The sequence below is a fragment of the Bos grunniens genome, chromosome 10, assembly GCF_055505025.1.
Source record: "Bos grunniens cultivar Pamir isolate PY7600 chromosome 10, Bosgru_T2T1.0, whole genome shotgun sequence".
Classification (NCBI taxonomy): domain Eukaryota; kingdom Metazoa; phylum Chordata; class Mammalia; order Artiodactyla; family Bovidae; genus Bos; species Bos grunniens.
Window position 1 is genome coordinate 16,078,397 of NC_141174.1, and position 21,559 is coordinate 16,099,955.

General features: G+C 41.2%; 1 protein-coding gene across 50 annotated transcripts in view; it reads right to left on the reverse strand.

The window, feature by feature from the left end:
- Nucleotides 1-21,559, reverse strand: part of TTLL5 (tubulin tyrosine ligase like 5) — a 316,623-nt gene that overhangs the window by 34,274 nt on the left and 260,790 nt on the right. For 36 of the 50 annotated variants that reach the window (XM_086319536.1, XM_086319532.1, XM_086319523.1 and 33 more), the window contains one exon: nt 21,133-21,215. In XM_086319536.1, the coding sequence (XP_086175662.1) occupies nt 21,133-21,215 (83 nt within the window). Of the gene's footprint in view, nt 1-15,094; nt 16,119-17,087; nt 17,211-21,132; nt 21,216-21,559 lie in introns of those variants that run through there. The other 14 variants (XM_086319545.1, XM_086319563.1, XM_086319543.1 and 11 more) reach the window with 2 other exon arrangements.

The following is a 21,559-nucleotide window of genomic DNA, read 5'->3' on the forward strand; positions in this document are numbered from 1 at the left end:
TTTTTTTGGTCTCTATTTTACTTATTTCCTTTCTGATCTTTATTATTTCCTTTCTTCTGCTGACTTTGGGACTTGTTCTTCTTTTTCTAATTCCTTTAGGTGGTGGGTTAGATTGTTTATTTGAGATTTTTCTTATTTATTGAGGAAGGTCTGTATCACTATAAACTTCCCTCTTAGAACTGCTTTTGCTGTATCCATAGATTTTGGAGTGTTGTGTTTCCAGTTTCATTTGTCTTGAGGTAAATTCTGATTTCTTCTTTGATTTCCTCATTGACCCATTGGTTTTTTTAGTAGCATGTTGTTTTGTCTCCATGTTCGTTCTTTTCCCATTTTTCTTTCTGCAATTGGTTTCTTGTTTTATAACACTGTGGTCAGAAAAAAATGCTTGATATAATTTCTGTGTTCTTAAATTTGCTGAGACTTGTTTTGTGGCCCAGCGTGTGACCTATCCTGGAGAATGCTCCATGCGCACTTGAAAAGAATGTATATTCTGCTGTTTTTGATATAATGTCCTGTACATATTTATTTAGTCCAGTTGGTCTGTTGTATCATTTAAGACCACTATTACCTTACTGATTTTCAGTCTGGATGATCTGTTCATCGATAAAAGTGGGGTATTAAAGTTCCTTAATATTGTACTATTTGTTAAGTATCTGCTTTACATATTGAAGTAAGTACTCCTGAACTGGGTGCATATATATTAATGAGTATAATATCCTCCTGAAGCATATAAACTTTTCTTTAAGTGAGACAGGGGTCATTAATAACCTCTCTCACTTTTTAAAGCAGCTGTACTGTGATTACAGTAGTTAAGAGCAAGGGCTTAGAAGTCAAATCTCAGCTCAAAGCCTAGATTTGTCATCAGTCAGTTATGTGAACTTGGCTGTTTCCTAGTGTTTACACCTTAATTTTCTCTGTTAAGTGAAGAAGAAATTGCTAACCCACTCATAAACACCATGGCAAGCTTTCTCTATAGTTTCTCTGCTCAACCCTGGGCATGTAAGGGTGAATAGCACAGTCCTTGTCCCCAAGGAACTCAGAGTCTAGTGAGAAAGACAAACACTAAGAGGAGATCACAAAGGAACTGCAACAAATGCTACAAAGGAGAAGCTATACAGTTGCTGTAAAAGGGGGACATGCCCTAATCAGAGAGACCAGAGAAAAGAAATTCACCTGAGGGTAAGGAAAGAACATTCAGGTGGAACAGAATCCTCAAAGGCTCTGTGGACTGAGGAAGTGTGGGGAGTTCAGAGAAGACCAGGATGGTTAGTGAGGAGAAAGCATGTGAGAAAGGTGGTGTAGGGGCTAAGAATGGAAGGTAGGCAGGTCATGTAAGACTTTTTATCCTGTTTTGTTTTGATCCCAAGAACAGTGGTAAGCTTTGTTTTTTTTTTTTTTGAAGGGCTTCATGTAGTACGTGTATGTGTATGTCAGAAACAGTTTGCATCTTGAAATGCTCACAATGATGTGAGAATGGAAAGGAGGAAGAAGAGAGATGGCAAGGGTGGATGGACTAAGAAAGCAGTACAGTAGATCCAAGTGAGAATGTTTGGTGACTTGACTTTGAATCCTTGCACGTGGGGAAATCTAACCCATGTTTCAAGCTAGGGAGTTAAGTCAATGATTATGAGTTTTGGGGTTATTCTGAGAACACTATCCAAAAGACACAAACGCAGCACACCTGATATTCTGTATACAATTTCAGGGGATTCACAGATCAACTGAAGTTATAACCATGGCTTGTACTTGGGTCATACGCCCCAAATTAGACAAGAAAGCTTTATAAACCCTTTGAATGTATCACGACCCCTTTGTTTTACTTCTACTTCTTTCCTGAAGGACATGCCCTGTTTGTCAGACCTCCTTTCCCTGTCCTCTTACCTCCCTACCCTTACATCAAATGTCCCAGGAGGGTCACAGGAGATGAGTCAGTTTTCCTAGTTCCAGGAATAGAAGATGCCTGATGACTCTTACCTTGTTAAACAAGAAACAGTCTTTGTTTCTTTCATCCGCTAGATCCTTGGGTAGGTAATGGCCTTTGAACTACTTATACCTGAAACCTGTGATGCTGATGGTGTTCCTAGATTCAGGCCAGGCTTGAAGAGAACTATGGATTCCTCAAGAATAGCAAAAGATCAGATCTCTAGATTGAAGAATAACACTCACTTAACCCATATATTGCCAATGTCAATTTAGAAGGACATCAGCATGGCTTAGTGGTAAAGAATCTGCCTGCCAAGCAGGACATGCGGGTTCAACTCCCGGGTCAGGAAAAGCCCCTGGAGAAGGAAATGGCAATCCACTCCAGTATTCTTGCTTAGGAAATCCCATGAACAGAAGAGCCTGATGGGCTTCAGTCCACAGAACTGCAAAAAGTTGGATACAACTCAGTGGTTAAACAGCAGCAGTAGCAACAATCATTTGTAAGAATCCTGTAACCCAGAATTATTTAGAGTGGAGTCCCAGATTGGTACCAGTTTTGAGAACTCTTTGTTACTAGGTTACAATGAGATAAGTTTAGAAATTGAAAGTGGGCAGTTAAAACCTTTATAGCAAATTGTCACAGCAATTTTACGTCTGATGAATCTGTTGATAATAAATTTGAGCATATCTGTTATATAATTTCTTATTTATCCAGTAAATTTTTTTGTGTATGTATTTTATTAAAGTAACAGTCCATGTAGGACTTAAAAAGGAAAATAACTAGTTCTTAACCACCAAGGATTTGAAAAGAAATGCTATATCAATGGAAAGTTCCCTAGTTATTGCTTTAACAATGTGAAAGATATAACATGGGAATTTTACTCATGAATACAGAGGACTAGAAATGAGCCTGAATGGACTCGGAGGCACTAAAACCTGAGTTTTACTTCTAAATTTTTGCTATAGTAATGCATGTTCACTCCCCTCCTCTGCAGGAATGAAAGACATTCCCCACCTCCACTGCTACCCTCAGCCCTTTCTAGCGACGGCCCCATTACTCAAGGTTACATTCTTGTCCCAGGCAGCCCATATCCAAGGACAGGTTGGCAGAGAGGAAGTATGTAAACTGTGCCCTAGCCCCCCCACCATGACTCACAAATCTGAAAGGTCATTTCAGTTCTATAGCATCCTTGGGGGCCAGCTGAGGCCTCCTTTGTCACTGCATCACAGTGTACTTTCTCCCACTGTCCAATCCTGCTTCTTTCCATTCCCTTCCCTTCTATAGGTGCTGATCCCAAGAGCACTCCTTAATAAACTTCCTGCACGCTAATGTACATCTTAAAGAGTTTGCTTTCTAAGGAATCTAACTTTTTAAATATTATTTAACAGTAATATGACTTCAAGGATCATAATGAAGCCACATGCCTTGAATGGTGACACCACAGTAAGAACTACCATTTATCAAGAGCCTATCATGTACCAAACACTACGAGGTGCACTGTATACAGACTCTATAGTTTTCTGTAATGTGGAGTAAAATACTCATAACATAAAATGAGATTGGATCAATAATCAAAAACCTCTCAACAAACAAAAGTCCAGGACCAGGTAGCTTCACTGAGTCTATGAAACAAGAACACCAATCCTTCAGAATTCTTCCAAAAAACAGAAGAGGAACACTTCCAAACTCACTTTACAAGGGTAGCAATACTTCAATACCAAAGCCACATAAGGATGCCACAGAAAACAAAAATCATAGGCCTGACGAACAGATGAAAAAACGGTCCTCAACAAAATATTAGCAAACAGAATCCAATAATATATAAAAAGGATCATACACCATGATCAAGTGGAATTTACTTCAGGAATGCAAGGATAGTTTAACACTCACAAATCAGTGTCTATATCACACTTAAAAAATGAAGGATAAAAATGATACAACCATTGCAACTGATGCAGAAAAAGCATTTAGCAAAACTAGCATCCATCCAACTTAAAAACTCTCAATAAAGTGACTACAGAGGGAATATACCTCAGTATAATAAAGGCTATAGCAGGAGACTCCAGTTTGATTCCTGGGTTGGGAAGATCTGCTGGAGAAGGGATAGGCTACCCACTCCAGTATTCTTGGGCTTCCCTGTAGCTCAGATGATAAAGAATCTGCCTGCAATGTAGAAAACCTGGGTTTGATCCCTGGGTCAGGAAGATCCTCTGGAGAAGGGAATGGCAACCCACTCCAGTATTCTTGCCAGAAGAATCCCCATGGACAGAGGAGCCTGGTGGGCTACAGTCCATGGGATGGCAAAGAGCCGGACATGACTGAGCAACTAACACTACTATGCCAAGCCCATGTTAATATCATACTAATATCATACTCAATAGTGAAAAGCAAAAAAATAATGACAGCTTTTCCTCTAAAATCAGGAACAAGACAAAGATGTTCACTTTTATGTGATACAATACCATCCCTGCCAGAAGAGTTAGACAAGAAAAAAATAAAAGCCATCCAAATCAAAAAGCAAGAATGAAACCATCACAGTTTGCAGATGACATATTGTATATCAGTCAGTTCAGTCGCTCAGTCGTGTCCAACTCTTTGCGACCCCATGAATCGCAGCATGCCAGGCCTCCCTGTCCAACACCATCTCCCGGAGTTCACCCAGACTCACATCCATCAAGTCGGTGATGCCATCCAGCCATCTCATCCTCTGTTGTCCCCTTCTCCTCCTGCCCCCAATCCCTCCCAGCATCAGAGTCTTTTCCAATGAGTCATCTCTTCACATGAGGTGGCCAAAGTACTGGAGTTTCAGCTTTAGCATCATTTCTTCCAAAGAAATCCCAGGGCTGATCTCCTTCAGAATGGACTGGTTGGATCTCCTTGCAGTCCAAGGGACTCGCAAGAGTCTTCTCCAGCACCACAGTTCAAAAGCATCAATTCTTCGGCGCTTAGCTTTCTTCACAGTCCAACTCTCACATCCATACATGACCACTGGAAAAACCATAGCCTTGACTAGACGGACCTTTGTTGGCAAAGTAATGTCTCTGCTTTTGAATATGCTATCTAGGTTGGTCATAACTTTCCTTCCAAGGAGTAAGCGTCTTTTAATTTCATGGCTGCAGTCACCATCTGCAGTGATTTTGGAGCCCCCAAAAATAAAGTATATAGAGAACCCCAAAGATTTCACCAAAAACTATTAGAACAAATGAATTCCATAAAATTTAAGGATACAAAATCAGCATACAAAAATCAGCTGAATTACTATACACTAACAATGAACCAACAGAAAGAGAAATTAAGAAAACAATCCAATTTATAACTGCATCAAAAAGAATAAACTACGTAGGAATAAGCCAAGAAGATGAAAGACCTGTACAATGAAAGCTATAACATGTTGATGAAAGAAACTGAAGAAGACATAAATGAATGGAGAGAGATTCTGTGCATGGACTGAAAGAATTAATACTGTTAAAATGCTCATATTACCCAAAGCAGTCTTTGCAACCCAATGGACTACAGCACACCAGGCTTCCCTGTCCTTCACTATCTCCCAGAGTTAGCTCAAACTCATGTCCATTGAGTCAGTAATACCATCCAACCATTTCATCCTCCTGTCGCTCCCTTCTCTTCCTGCCTTCAATATTTCCCAGTATCACAATCTTTTCCAGTGAGTCAGCTCTTCACATCAGATGGCCAAAGTATTGAAGTTTCAGCTTCAACATCAGTCCTTTCAATGATTATTCAGTGTTGATTTCCTTAAGGATTGAGTGGTTTGATATCCTTGCTGTCAAAGGGACTCTCAAGAGTCTTCTGCAGCACCACAGTTCAAAAGCATCAATTCTTTGGCACTCAGCCTCCTTTATGGTCCAACTCTCACATCCATACATGACTACTGGAAAAACCATAGCTTTGATTATACGGACCTCAGTCAGCAAAGTGATGTCTCTGCTTTTTAATACACGATCTACATTTGTCATAGCTTTCCTTCCAAATAGCAAGCACCTTTTAATTTCATGGCTGCAGTCATCGTCCCCAGTGATTTTGGAGCCCAAGAAAATAAACTCTGTCACTATTTCCACCTTTCCCCATCTATTTGCCATGAAGTGACATCAATCTTGGAGATGATTTTTTGGATTTGACACCAAAGGCAACAAAAGCAAAAATAAACAAGTAAGACTACATTAAACTAAAAAACTTCCACACAGCAAAAGAAATAATCAACAAAATGAAGGCAACTTATGGAGTGGGAGAAAATATTTGTATGTCATATATCTGATAAGCAGTTAATATCCAAAACTTTCATATACATATATATATATATATATAACCTCATACCACTCAATAGCAGTAAAATGAAACAATCTAGTTAAAAATGGGCAGATAATCTGAATAGACACCTTTTAAAAAATTTTATTTATTTATTTTTTGGAGGCTAATTACTTTACAATATTGTACTGGTTTTGCTATACATTGACTTGAATCTGCCATGAGTGTACATGTGTTCCCCATCCTGAACCCCCTCCTACCTCCCTCCCCATCCCCTCCCTCTGGGTCATCCCAGTGCACCAGCCCCAAGCACCCTGTATCATGCATCGAACCTGGACTGGCGATCCGTTTCACATATGATGATATACATGTTTCAATGCCATTCTCCCAAACCATCCCACCCTTGCCCTCTCCCACAGAGTCCAAAAGACTGTTCTATACATCTGTGTCTCTTTTGCTGTCTCCCATACAGGGTTATCGTTACCATCTTTCTAAATTCCATATATATGCGTTAGTGTACTATATTGGTGTTTTCTGGCTTACTTCACTCTGTATAAAAGGCTCCAGTTTCATCCACCTCATTAGAACAGATTCAAATGTATTCTTTTTAATGGCTGAGTAATATTCCACTGTGTGTATATACCACAGCTTTCTTAGCCATTCATCTGTTGATGGACATCTAGGTTGCTTTCATGTCCTGGCTATTATAAACAGTGCTGCGATGAACATTGGGGTACACGTGTCTCTTTCAGTTCTGATTTCCTTGGTGTGTATGCCCAGCAGTGGGTTTGCTGGGTCATATGGCAGTTCTATTTCCAGTTTTTTAAGGAATCTCCATACTGTTCTCCATAGTGGCTGTACTAGTTTGCATTCCCACCAACAGTGTAAGAGGGTTCCCTTTTCTCCACACCCTCTCCAGCATTTATTGCTTGTAGACTTTTGGATAGCAGCCATTCTGACTGGCGTGAAATGGTACCTCATTGTGGTTTTGATTTGCATTTCTCTAATATTGAGTGATGTTGAGCATTTTTTCATGTATTTGTTAGCCATCTGCATGTCTTCTTTGGAGAAATGTCTGTTTAGTTCTTTGGCCCATTTTTTGATTGGGTCGTTTATTTTTCTGGAATTGAGCTGCAGGAGTTGCTTGTATATTTTGTATATTAGTTGTTTGTCAGTTGCTTCATTTGCTATTATTTTCTCCCATTCTGAAGGCTGTCTTTTCACCTCGCTTATAGTTTTCTTTGTTGTGCAAAAGCTTTTAATTTTAATTAGGTCCCATTTGTTTATTTTTGCTTTTATTTCCAATATTCTGGGAGGTGGGTCATAGAGGATCCTGCTGTGATTTATGTTAGAGAGTGTTTTGCCTATGTCTTCCTCTAGGAGTTTTATAGTTTCTGGTCTTAATGTTTAGATCTTTAATCCATTTTGAGTTTATTTTTGTGTATGGTGTTAGAAAGTGTTCTAGTTTCATTTTTTTACAAGTGGTTGACCAGTTTTCCCAGCACCACTTGTTAAAGAGATTGTCTTTTCTCTGTTGTATATTCTTGCCTCCTTTGTCGAAGATAAGGTGACCATAAGTGTGTGGGTTTATCTCTGGGCTTTCTATTTTGTTCCATTGATCTATATTTCTGTCTTTGTGCCAGTACCATACTGTCTGGATGACTGTGGCTCTGTAGTAGAGCCTGAAGTCAGGCAGGTTGATTCCTCCAGTTCCATTCTTCTTTCTCAAGATTGCTTTGGCTATTCGAGGTTTTCTGTATTTCCATACAAATTGTGAAATTATTTGATCTAGTTCTGTGAAAAATACCATCGGTAGCTTGATAGGGATTGCATTGAATGAATCTATAGATTGCTTTGGGTAGTATACTCATTTTCACTATATTGATTCTTCCAATCCATGACCATGGTATATTTCTCCATCTATTTGTGTCCTCTTTGATTTCTTTTGCCAGTGTTTTATAGTTTTCTATATATAGGTCTTTTGTTTCTTTAGGTAGATATATTCCTAAGTATTTTATTCTTTTCGTTGCAATGGTGAATGGAATTGTTTCCTTAATTTCTCTTTCTGTTTTCTCACTGTTAGTATATAGGAATGCAAGGGATTTCTGTGTGTTGATTTTATATTCTGCAACTTTACTATATTCATTAATTAGCTCTAATAATTTTCTGGTGGAGTCTTCAGGGTTTTCTGAATAAACACTTTTTCCAAAGGATATATACAAATGGACAATAGCTATCTGAGAAAATGTGGAACATCACTAATCACCAGAAAAAAGCTGGCAACCATACTTTCTGTCTCTGTGAATTTGACAACTCTAGGTCTCACACATAAGTGGAATGATACAGTATTTGTCATTTTCTGACTGGCTTAATTAACTCAGCATAATGTCCTCAAGGTTCATTCACGCTGCAATGCAGAAATTCTTTCCTTCTTAAGCCTTAAATAATAACATTTCATTGTATATGTATAACTACATTTTGTTTATCTGTGATCCATTGATAGACACCTGGGTTGTTTCTACCCTGTAGCTATTGGGAATAATGCTGCTATGAATATGGGCATACAAACACATGTTCAAGACTCTGCCTTCAGTTCTTTTGGGTATATACACAAAAGTAAAACTGCTGAATTATACGGTCATTCTGTTTTTAATTTTTTAAGGAAGCACCATATGAGGCTGCACCATTTTACATTCTCACCAATGGTATACACAAGATTTCCATTTCTCTAATTTCCTTGCCAAAACTAGTTATTTTCTATATATATTTTTGTAAATAGTTGCCATCCTAATGAGTATAAGGTAATATCTCATTATGATTTTGCTTTGTATTTCCTTTATGATTAGTGATGTTGAGCATATTTTCATGTGCTTATTGGCCCTTTGCATATCTCCCTTGGAGAAATGCCTATTTCCAGTCCTTTGCTCCTTTATAAATCATGTTGATTAGTTTTTGTTGTTGACACAATCTGTAATCTTTCCATCAATCCTGCAAGATAGATTTTTTTTTTTTTGGTCACATGGGCATGTGGGTCCTTAGTGCCCCAACCAGGGATCGAACCTGTCCCCCATGCAGTGGAAGCATGGAGTCCTCACCAGTGGACCACCGGGGAATTCCTAAGGTTGATGCTTTTTTGCTCAAAGTACAGATGAAAAAACTGATTCAAAGAGGTTATGTGATTTAGCCCATGGTTGCCAAGTGGGAAGTGGCAGAGCCCAGAAAGGTCACTCTAACTTCAGAGTTATGCTCTTTTCAGTTTACATTGGAATTCTTACAAAAGTTAGGTATTATTGTTGATGATGCCAGTGATATTGGCATATGGCACTGAACTTGAAGGAAGAGGAAGCAGGGAACGTAAGAGGTAATAAGGGCTGAGAGAACTTTAAGTTTTGGTTTTGAGAATACTATATAAATATAAATAAAAACTGTAACATATGACTTGAGAACCATAATGACAAATTTTAAAATATAATCAATACTAAGCAGAGCACTAGTATTATAGTATCCAATGTCAGGTATTATACAATTTAAGAGGAGCCTAAAGAATTCATGGAGAACTTCCCTGGTGGTCCAGTGGTTAAGAATTCACCTACCAATGCAAGAAACATGGGTTCGATCCTGGTCTGGAAGATCCCACATGATGTGGGGCAACTGAGCTCATGCACCACAACTGCTGAGTCCGCATGCTCTAGAGCATGTGCTTTGCAACGAGAGAAAGCTACTGCAATGAGCCTGCACACTGCAACTACAGAGTACCCAGCTCATGCACCAAAGAAGACCCAGAGCAGCCAAATTAAAAAAAAAAAAGAATTCATGGAGAGTCCAGAAGAGAATAAAAAAGACACTTCAGTGTTGAGAAGCAAAACCTGATCTATGTGATAAAGTTAAAGAGCTCCAATTAGTTAGTACAGAAGGAAAAAAAGCTGAAGGATAATATTTTTGAAAAACTATACCTCATTTTAATTGTTATAAAAAGATCCTTGATGTGTCTAAAACAGAACATCTTTATCCTGAATTCTGCACTGTAATTGAAATGGCAACGTTATGAATGTGTATGAGGTTGTTATCTGAAAAGTAATGATTAGTCATTATTTTGTAGGAAGTAGTTTTAAAATACTGCAAGAAATAGGTTAAAACACTAGGTAATTTATAAGGTAGGTGATTTTAGTTTTGAAGACTATTTAATAGTAAAATGCTTTATTTATAAAATTTTCATTGTAATCTTCTGAGATTAGGCATTTTACTTTATTTATTTTTTTAGGCATTTTACTTTAAAGTGAGGAGGATAAAGGGCATAAACTATTTTCCAGAAGAATTTTATGTGTGTTAAGTATTTTTTTTTCTTAAGGGCTGATACTACAAGGTAATGCATTTTGGATATTGCTAGAAGTTTAAGAAATTTACAGAACATAATCCTGCCCTCAAGGATTTCTGGTCCTACTGAAAGAGGCAATTTGCTCCAGAAGTAAGTAATGAAAAAAGATGACAAAGTACTTGAAGCATTGAACTTCGTGGTATAAAATATAAGTGCTCTAGGGATTTTTAAAAATGGCAAGATAAATTTAATTACATGAATAAGCATTATTGGAGGGGAAAAAACTTAACTGGATCCTTAAAGGATAAGAAACATTTGTACAGGTGAATAGGTACTCCAGATGTTGGCAAAAGAATACACACAGACAGAAACATGAAATTCCACTCATTCATCTATTCAATCTGAATTTTTTAAGTCCCTACTGCTGGCTGGTCATTGTGCTAAGCCTTGGGGTTTCAGCATCAAATCACAGCTGATCCTTGCCTTCCAGGGAATTATAGTCCAATGGGGGAACCAGTCAAGTGATCCCTGAGGATATTAGAATGTTGCAAGTGTCATATTCTAGTAGAGGTAATCACAGGGTTCCACTCAAGCATAGTCAGAAAGCATCTAAATCAGATCGGGCATGCAAAAGGGCAAGAGGAGGTGGATGGTGCACAAGCAGAGGGAACTACATACAAATAAAGGCACAGAGAAGAAATATGCCGTATGATGGGGTGAGAATATCACTTAGCCTCCACAGTGCTCACAAAATGTTACCTGCGCCACCTGTTTTCCAAAGCATACAGAGGCATCTTCAGCCAGCAATGTGGAAGACCAGGTGTCTGGACTTTAGCCTAAGAGTACAACCAGCTCTTACTAAGCAATCAATATTGTAAGAAGTTGTATTTTCAGATTGTCTGTGGCATATGCTATCCATCCAGTCCTCTAAATAACCAATCCTTTACACTTGGACTTTGTCGGACCACAAAGAAACTTAGATTATATTAGTTCTGTCCTTCACAAAACTGTCTTCGTTGACATGCACTGAAATACTTTGCCTTCGTTGTTGGTCACGCCAAGCAGTGTGACCTACTTCTGTTGTGTTAGGGTGCTGAGGGCACTATCATTCATTCAGGGGTGCTCAGTGTCCTCCGTGTAAAGTAGGAAAACACAGGTTTTGGAGTAAGAGCTAGGAAGAAGCTTAATTTCCCCCCAGGGTATTTCTCCCTTTTTGGTAATGAGAATTATATACTTTTATTCATCACACTTCCCATTTTGTCCTGGTTGTTAGGAGATTCAGAACCAGATTCAGCCTCAGTTATAGTAATTTTACTTGGTCTGATATTTGAAAAATTTGAAATATATACTTCTTGGCCTTGATTTTCTCTTTATATTTTATTATTTTATTGCACATGGTATTATATTTTTTAAGACTCTGCTAGAGATGAGACGTCTATGCTGTATCTGCCTAGCTACAATCTCAGCTGACGAAAATTGCCAGCCGTGCAGACTGGAAACTTTTTAATCACATAATCAGGCTAACACTAGAAGCAGCCTGACATCTGAAAGGCAGCAGCTACCTAACTTTAGTTCTGCACACCAGTGACACTTTGCTAGATGAGTGAATGGAAAATATTCTGATTCTGTCTTTTAAAGCTGAACGCAGCAAGTGGGGAGAGAAAGAATCACACAGAGAGGTCGAGCCACAAGTAAGGGTCACGAGCTGTTCACCCGAGAACAATGAAAGCTAGTTGCTGAGGAGACAATAGATGACCTGGTCATAGGGATGGCCTAACAGACTCATCATTTAGCCACCATAGCTGCTAACTGTCCCAGATAAGGCTACAGGTTTTCATGAGGTCTGACTTTTGAGACTGTCTCTCCCCTGAGCTTATGTACAATAACTTTCTGCTGCTGCTAAGTCACTTCAGTTGTGTCTGACTCTGTGCGACCCCATACACAGCAGCCCACCAGGCTCCACAGTCCCTGGGATTCTCCAGGCAAGAACACTGGAGTGGGTTGCCATTTCCTTCTCTGAATAACTTTCTGTACCAGAGGTAAACTGAGGGCCTCTCTCACCTCGATAATCAAAGGCTATTGTAGACAACCTAAATCCTCGGCATGAAAAGAGGAGGATAAGGATAGGTACCAGGAATAATGGCGATTTGCAGTGGAGAACAGTAGAAAGGATGAGTAAATAGAAAATACAAGGCCTGAGAGAAGTCACATTTCTAGAAATTGCATATTTTAATGTCTGCAGATTAACTATGAATGATTCATTATTTACTAAGACTTGAAGCTCAGCCATAAAAAATTAAAAAATAACTCATCAAATGTCTTGTCACATATCTTAATTTCCCTGGGAAGCAAACCAGAAGTGAATGGCAGGGAGGAAAGTCACTTTTTAATCCAACTGATCCAAAAAAAGAAAAAAGTGATTCTTCTGCCCAACAACAGAAGCCACCAACAAACAGGCAACACTGAAACAGCAGCTTCTACCCAGCTGACTTTCTCCTTCACACCCTGACAACCAGGTTGGATTTCTCAGGTATATCCCCATTTTATACTGGGGACACATGCTATGTTTTCTTGATGAAGCTGAAGGGACATTCCACACATTCAAGCTGCTCCCCTTTGGTATCACATAACCAGTTAACCTGGGTATAGGTTTCAAGAGAAGAGGGCTCGCTGATACTTACAGAAGCCCCAAATGGACATATTGCATGTCCAAAAGGTGCGATCAGAGAACTGTAAGAGACCATTGCTTTACTAGTGATGATCTTCATTCTGGGGACTTAAGAGAATCTGAGTCTTTTGCCTTATAATCCTAACTTGAAAGAATACAGAATAAATATAAATGTGAATCATGCCCACAGGGCAATATAGTTCAACTCACCATTCTCCACACCTTGCGTTACCTACCTACACACTCTTTGGGACCCAGTTCAAATTCTACAGGTAGGGCAAGCAGAGCTGTAAATATTTCCACGGGCAAAACTTGCTTTTTCCAAAGACAGGCATGGCTTAGCATGCCGTTTTCTTTCTTTAGAACATTTAGGAGCAATTATGTCCTAAGGATAAAAGGATGGCAGAGCAAAGGTATGTGCCTATAACAAGCATCTCATTGAATCCAGAAGCATGGTGTGTGGGTTCACTGGAGGAATAACCACGGAGTATAGATTGATGACTTATAGCGATAAAGTATAAAGGCTCCCAGGGTAAGGTAACTTTATGCTGGTTGCCTGCCCAATTCAGGACTGCAAGAATAAACAGGATCTTTTTCCACCCAAAGTGAATGGATACCACACAGGACAGCACAAACCTGCTACAAGATGCAGTGGTAGGTAGAGCTCTAACAGTCCAGGGTGCCAGGCAAATTTTTTCCAGAAGGTGATTGTGCTTCCTTAATACAAATGTAAGTTGAGAAAGGAGCCACCGCACTTCCCTCCTCTGTTTATAACAAAGTAGTAATTGTTAACAATTGAAGAATCATCGCTCCTCTCTTGGGACTTTGCCAGCTCAGCAAGAGACAATATCCATTTTCAGATGTTATCTCAGTAGTCCATTTCTTAATCCCTTTCAGAAGCAGAGTTCCCTGATTTTCTTTAAGGCAAATGAACCCCCTTTGGGTGGGTTCTTAGAAGCACCCCCCCACCATTTCCCCTTAAACTGAAAGACGGGCTGTTTCCTACCCCCTATTTCCACCCAGGTTGTTCAGCTATGCCTGAGTTTTGTTGCTGAATGTAGAAAGAGTTACTACATGAAATGAAAGAGGCCTCGGGACAGGAAAGCATGAAATTTCAATGGCTGGCAGCCAGGCGATGTTGCCATGTAGAGGGACCCACATCCTTCTTGTGTGGCTGCAGCCAGATTGAGACTAGAAAACACCTACTGTTCAAACATCACTTGTGCAATACAGCCTGTAATGAAGTACTAAGACCAGTTGCTTAGAACTGGGTGATACAAACCTAATTGATTCAGATTTTTTCCTGGTTCCTTGTACAACAAATCAAAGCTATTCTTCCTATTGATGTCTGTTCTAAGAAAGTACATGTTGGGTATGGTGCGCTGAAGTCAGCACGGTTAAGGGGCGGGTATGAACAAGGCCTGGCAGGACGAAGTTGATTTTGGTCGTAGGTCCCAGACAGGGGGTCATGTCCGCCATCCAGGGGCAAACGTCAGTGTACTCAGAAGACAGAGGTGAGGGGAAAGGCTAGGCCAGAGCCTTATTTGGAGTTTCCTTGGGAAAGGTGAGGCGGGGCAGGGTAAACAGCTTAAAATGGGCTAGTTTAAATAATTCTGGAGGGCTTTGGGCTATAGGGGTGGTATCTACTTGCTTGGTCCCTGGTCCCAGAGTGACTTAGGGCAAGGGAAATTTTGACTTGCCATGGAAGAATTAGATAAGGAGGTAGTCGGGGATATAAACTTGGGATTGGCTGGTTTGTATATGAAAGGCACATATGTGGGCAAGTTGTCATTATCTTTAGGCACTAGCTTGCCTGGCAGGGGCAGTCTGTAAGGTCCCCAAATGCCAAAGCATCAAGAAAATAGAGTTGACATAATTGACTCTGAGATGAATGGATGCAAGTTGACAATAAAGACTCTACGAAGACACAGAACAGTGCATGTTTTTAAATATGCCACTTGCCTGGGGCAGCATTTGAGGATCTTAAACTGTCTTGAGTCCCCAGTATCCTTCAGCACATCTTTCTCATTTTTTGATAAGAACTGGTATTTTTTCAGTCTTATATAACATGCTATGCAAACACGTATCAAAATCCTTGAATTTAACTTGACTGCCTCTCTAAACTCATATATGGAGAGCTGGTGATGATCTTCCTTCATGACTGTGGCTAAAGGGACCTCTGCCCAAGCAGTGATTCTGTCTACACTGCATTTAAATGGGAATAAAGCACACGTCTGGGTGATGGGCTGTGGACTCCTGGGGTTCTGCCTCCTTACTTTGTAAACTACCTAACTCCTCTGCTCAAGGAGAGGCAGCCCACTGCCATCTGCTGGGCTGGCGGGCCTGCCCCCGGGGCCTCCCCGCAGTTATACTGCACCCACTGTCTTCTGGGCCCATACACACTTGGCGTGTGGTCTCACCCCCACCTCCCACCCCTAGCTTAGGTACAGCTCAGGCTCAGCGGGATCTGTGTCTCCAATGGAGATTTAAGTGTTGAGAGACAAGCTCTTTCCCGGGGCTTCTTTGCTGATGAGCCTATGTTGCCAGTGTATCTTCTGGGTGGACTGTAAGGGCTACTAATGAAATAGGTTCAAGGAAAGTGATATTACAACCGAGGCAAGTCCAAGTCTCACAGTCCTGGAAACGGAGGGACATTAGTACTTCTTGGCAGGCCGCTGGTTTGGTTTGGAGCTTGATGTCACATTCATTCTCCTGGCTGCCAGTCTCCTGAAGGAAATATTGACCTTCTCGCTTTAGTTTTCTATATTTTATGCGTTGCTCCTCACTGGATAGGCTGTTTAGTATCAGAACTGCAGGACACTGGTAAGCATTACCAATAGCACTCTGGTTGGTTTCGGTTTCTCTGGTACATTTTGGTAGATGACCAAGCCGTGGATTTGGTGTTCCGTCCTCTCTTCTCATTCCTTTTTGGAAAGAGTTGAGATGGGCTGGGGAAAGATATTTGAAGCTTTCTGATCCAATGTAAATGAATCCTGTGGTGGGTAAATAATTTTCCTCCCTCCTTTGCCTCTCCTGGGGTAGTTTGATGAATAATGCTTCTCAAATAAGTTTATAAATATTCCACTAGAGGTAAGAGGAGTATTAAGCTCATAGCAGGTGTGCCATTAATGCTTTAGTGTGTAGGGTAGAGCAAAGAGGAAAGGAATCATCAAAATTTTGTGGTTTCATAGAATTTTCTGGAAGTGAGAGCGGGGAACAAAATACTGGGGGCGGGTAGCACTGGTGAAGTGTGGGTATAACCTCACAAGATCAAGTCAGGGCATTCCTTCAATGAAGGAGCTTTTTTTGGGACAAGTGGTAGGATGGAGTTATAGTTTTGTTTTTCTTCCAGTTATAGTATATGTTTATCTTAACTCAGAAAGAAGCATAATTAATCAATCTCGCCAAAAAATTAAAAAATAATTTTTTTTCTTTGCCTATCTCCTATTATCTCAAAGTCCAATTCACAAATTACTCAACTGTAGTCTAAAAGTCTTCTTTAATAATAAATATTCATCTTCTTTAGATGCTACTGCAATTTGGTCTTCAAATATCATGCTTTTCAACATATCCTGTTACATTTTATTTGTGAATAACTCAATTACGGTTTTAGTTTCTTCTTTGATTGGCCTTAACGTCCCCATACTTTTAACCAAAAGCCTCCATAAGAGTTAAGGAGATTTCTTACTGCCACAGCGCCACCTACTGGTAGGTCAACACAGACGCAAGATAGCGGTAGCTTAACTTGGACCCACAATTTTGGAGAGTCCTTCTGAGCTTCGGTTTTTATAAAATGCCAATTTCCTTGTCATTTTGAGAAACTATCACTTCTCTTGATAGCTATTAATACTCTTGCTGTGGCATAAAGTCAGCAAGTTATAATAAAAAAAAAATAAGCTCTTATTTCTTACTGTTACCTTAAATTGGCCCTGACTTCACCGACTTTGGTTTTCTGTGTCCTATAACTGTAGCAAGGGCTCCAGATTGTGTGGGCAAGGGTTTGGATCTGGCGAAAATAACCTGGGGAGCTTCCAAAGATCCTGAAAAATGTAAGAAAAACCCCCACTTAACACTTTATTTAATCTTGGCTGAAAGGACAAGAGGTCAAATCTAAAACTAGGCTTTAGGGGATCATTGTTCACCCTGATGCTGGAGCCCCATTTCCTGCCAAACATCGAATCTATCCTCTCTCTCTTGCTTTCTAACCATGTTAAGAGTGGGTAATAAACCCAAATTCTTGTCCCTCTGGCTCTGGGGAGAGAACAACGTTTTGGGAGCAGTGAAGTGTATAAGACACTAGGGCAAGAATCTCAAGGGTTTGTTTATTTTTACTAATTTATTATATTCCAAAGCCACCCTGGATCTCCAACAACTGTACCATGCATGTGAAAAGAATAAGAATCTGAGAGTGAAAAATAGGTCATCCTGCCAAGAGCGGCCAGGCAAATAATTTCATTTGAAAGTCAAAGTGATTTCTAGATCCTTAGGGTTTGACTTCCACTGGCTTTACTTTGTATTGAAATAAGTTCCTTTCCCTTGTTGTCCCAGAGACAACAAAGCAGGCGGGCAGAGGCCCACTGAGGTGCTGCTGCCATGTCCCCATGCGAAAAGCACAAAGCAGCACAGAATTTTACCAGGGCCCACATGGCCAAAGCTTAGCAGAGGACACTGCTTCTCACTACTTGTAAATGAAACCCACACTGGTGTTCGAAAGGCCAGGTAAGGTCCCTTTCTCTGACTGTAGATCTACAATAGCTTTAAAAAAAAAAAAAGCCTGGGGGAGTGTATATGGAGGCTGGGCTCCAGGACAGGAAAAGCTTAGGAGGAAGCAGAGGGACAGGGATGAGGGCAGCTGGTGTGGCTTCAGGCCCTACAACAATGGTGGTTTACACCATCAAATCAGCACGAGAGAAATGCCAGTTATCTAATCTGCCGCGCTCTGCTATTTTCGTTCACCGTTACCACTTCGGAACTCAAGAAGAACACCATGCTTACAAAGGAGGAGGGCCAGTGGCTTTGGCTTTAAGCCAAAGGCCCTCATTCCGGCTTCCTTCTCAAATTTCCAAATCTGCTGACTCTACACCTTCCCTTCTATAGCACACACAGAATATAGCTGGAGGTAGGGAAGTCAAGGAAAAGTAACATTCACGGTGCATTCCAGGCACTCTGCTAAGAGCGTTCCCGTTCACTACCTCATTTAAAGTTCATAACAAAAAGAATGTCACTATGCCACCGTCAGTGGGAAAGGACTTTTGAGTGGTTTTTCAACAGCACCCTGGGATGAACTGTATCTTGTTCAGACGGCCTGACGAGCAGGGTCTCACAGCTTAAAGGCCTGGTTGGCTAGACTTGGGGAGGGGGGCAAGAGGTCAGGAAGCAGACTTCTGCTACATTCATGGACTCAATCACTGAGTTAACTGGACCAGACAGGAGCTAAAACACCTTTCTCAGGCAGTTTAGTGAACCCTGTACAGGAAAACTTCCCAACTCTCAAAGAGATGTGCAAACCTTCTGACTTGTTCTCCCTTCTTGTGGGTTTAAAGAAAAATGCTTTTAATAGCAGCCTAACCTCCTCCTTTTTATAGGATGTGCTTCTGAACCCCCAGAATAATGCCTTTAAATCTATGTGTAACACAGAAAAACAGATAATTTGTGGGTGAAACACTGAAGTGCCAGGTAGTTATTTAGTTATTATTATATTGCTAAGGTAAAACATTTATTGGGAAGTCTGGAAGATGCCTGAACCTTAGTTACCGCACATTCATCCGCATTTCTCTAAGGATCAAGAACCCCAAGCGAGTCATGGAAGAGAACAAATTCAAAGGACTTTGGAGGCCCAGAGTCATTTGGAGACAAAAGCAGTCCGCAGAATCCCGTGTAAAGAAAGCGGGAAGACAACGCGCTCATCTTCAGTTAGAAGCATGGAGAGACGTATTCATAGATAAGAGAAGCTTAGGAGAACCAGGAATGCAACTTCCCCTTGTCCTGTGGTTTTACAGCGATACCAAATTCAGTACAACTGTTACAGAAACTTCTAAGTACCGTCAACAGTCAGTCAACACTACTTCATGATCAAGATGCTGGAAGTGTGACCTGCCTGGTCACTCAAATTTCCAACTTCCTCGGCCAGAGTGCATGCAAAGAGTTCAGTTTCATACTTAATGTATCAAGGAGACATGCAAATGAAATAGGCAGGTTTCTTGGATCTCCTAAGCTTTGTAAACCTCTCCAGCCTCAGCAAATCTGAAGAGCTGCCGAGGCTCTAAGAGCTCTATCTCATGGAAATCATTCCAGGTAGGCCATGGTTCTTTTCACCTCCCACTACTCAGGCCATAAGAGTTCCAGGTGAAAATTTAACCTCCTTAAAAATAACTATCATGTTCTAGGAGTTCTTTTTAGGGGGAAAGGGGAGGGGTAGTTATATACCCATCAACTATTTCTTGAATTTAGGTTTGAAGAGTTTAAGTGGAAAACAAAATCTATACTCTTTCATATTATTATCTGACTTGGGTGCAGTTACAGAGCCTTTCTCTATATACAGTAAGCCTATGAGGTATATGTATTAATAATTATCCCCATGATACAGGCAAACGAACCAGATTCCTTAACAATCTTGTCATCATTTTAAGGTGCATTGTATCACACACACACACTCTTGCACCCTGCCCTTAAGCCCTCTGCTCAGAGGCCCTAGTTCCCAGCCACACTGATACAGGGGGGCTCCCAGAACACAACACCATTTCACCACCAGCCCCCTTCCCTCACTGGCCTTTGCCCACACTGGTCTCTCTTCCTGGACCTCCTTCCACCCCAGGCCTCCCCGCTCCCGGCTGATCTGTCAGAGTCAGACCCCAGTTTAGACGTGTCTTCCTCTAGGAAGCCCTCTTCTATCCCTAAAGAGCCTGGGCCAAGTTGCTTGGGTTCAAATACTGCTCCACCACTGACCAACTGTGGCAATTTGGATTATGGTTCATAATCCGTCTGTGCCTGTATTTCTTCAGTTGTAAAACAGGGAATACAGCCCCCATATGGCACGTGTGCTTTGTGAACAGATGAATTATGGCATGTGAAGCATCCAGAGGTGTGCCTGACACACAGCAACACTGTCTTCTATTATTCCCTGTGTCCCCAGTGCCTGGCACTCCCTCCCGCATCCACATCCCGTCAACCTCTCTCTCCCTGAGCCTCTAAGCTTCTTGACCGCAGGGAAGGCCTAGTTCACTCTTCATGTGTCTCACTGCCCAGCATGCTACTTTCTTCACAGGAGGTGTTCAAAAATAAATACTTGTTGAATCGAATAGTGGATTTCCTTTCAATTTTCTGACTACTTATGAGTGCAGGAACTGCTACTCACAGGAAACTATCCCCGGGCCAGTGCTGCCTCATACGTTGAGAGGCTTGAGGCCCTCAGCTACTACCTGGCAAGACCGTGGTGTTAGCAGGCAGGACACAGCCCGGACCGCAGCTCCAGATCTGCACCCACGGGTCAGCTCCCACAGGCTCTCCACTTTCTAAGCAGTGGAGAGCAGCTCCGGATCTGCACCCACGGGTCAGCTCCCACAGGCTCTCCACTTCCTGAGCCTCTGTTTGCTCACATGGAGGGGACAGGGTACACCTCACAGGGCTGCGGTGAGGATTTAACGTAAGATGCTAATACTATGTGTGGAAACACCATATAAATGGTAAAACACTGGCAAGTTTTTTCAAATACAGGCAGTTTTTACTAAATGCTACAAATCTGATAACACTCTGCCAGACTGGGAAATTTCACCTACCCCAAACTAAGCTCAGAAAAACCACTTTATCCTAAAATGTATCATCTGAAAGAAGACAGCGACTACATGCCCATTTGCCAACGCTTCAGAAGCCTGGGAGGCTTCGTTCTCTGAACTGGAGCTCTCCTCAGAGGCAGAGGAGAGAAGGGTGGGCCCAGTCCCTCCCCAATGCCCTGCCCAGACTAACCTGTGGAGCTGGTGATGGGCACAAAGGCTGCAGAGTTAAGGCTGCTCTGGAGTCCGTTCAGCTGCCCTTCTGCGGAGGCCCCTCTGAAACACAAGCGGCTTGGTTAGACCTGAAGACAGAAAGGCGAGGTCAACTACAGCCCTTCAGGGGCACTGCCTCTTGCTTCTGGGGTTGCCCCCCTCCCCGGCTTCTTTTAAGACTTCTTTCAAGTACAGATGTCATCTTATCAGAAAGGACTTCTACTATCAACCTATCCCCTTCTTCTGAAGTGTTACATGTTTTAAAATTGTCCATTTCTCCCCACTAGAATACAGCTTCAAGAAAATATAGGCTTGGATCATGACTGTGTCCCCCGCCCCCCACTACCTATCACAATGCCTGCACCTAATAAGCACTCAACAGATAACTTGTTTACTGAATGAGTAAA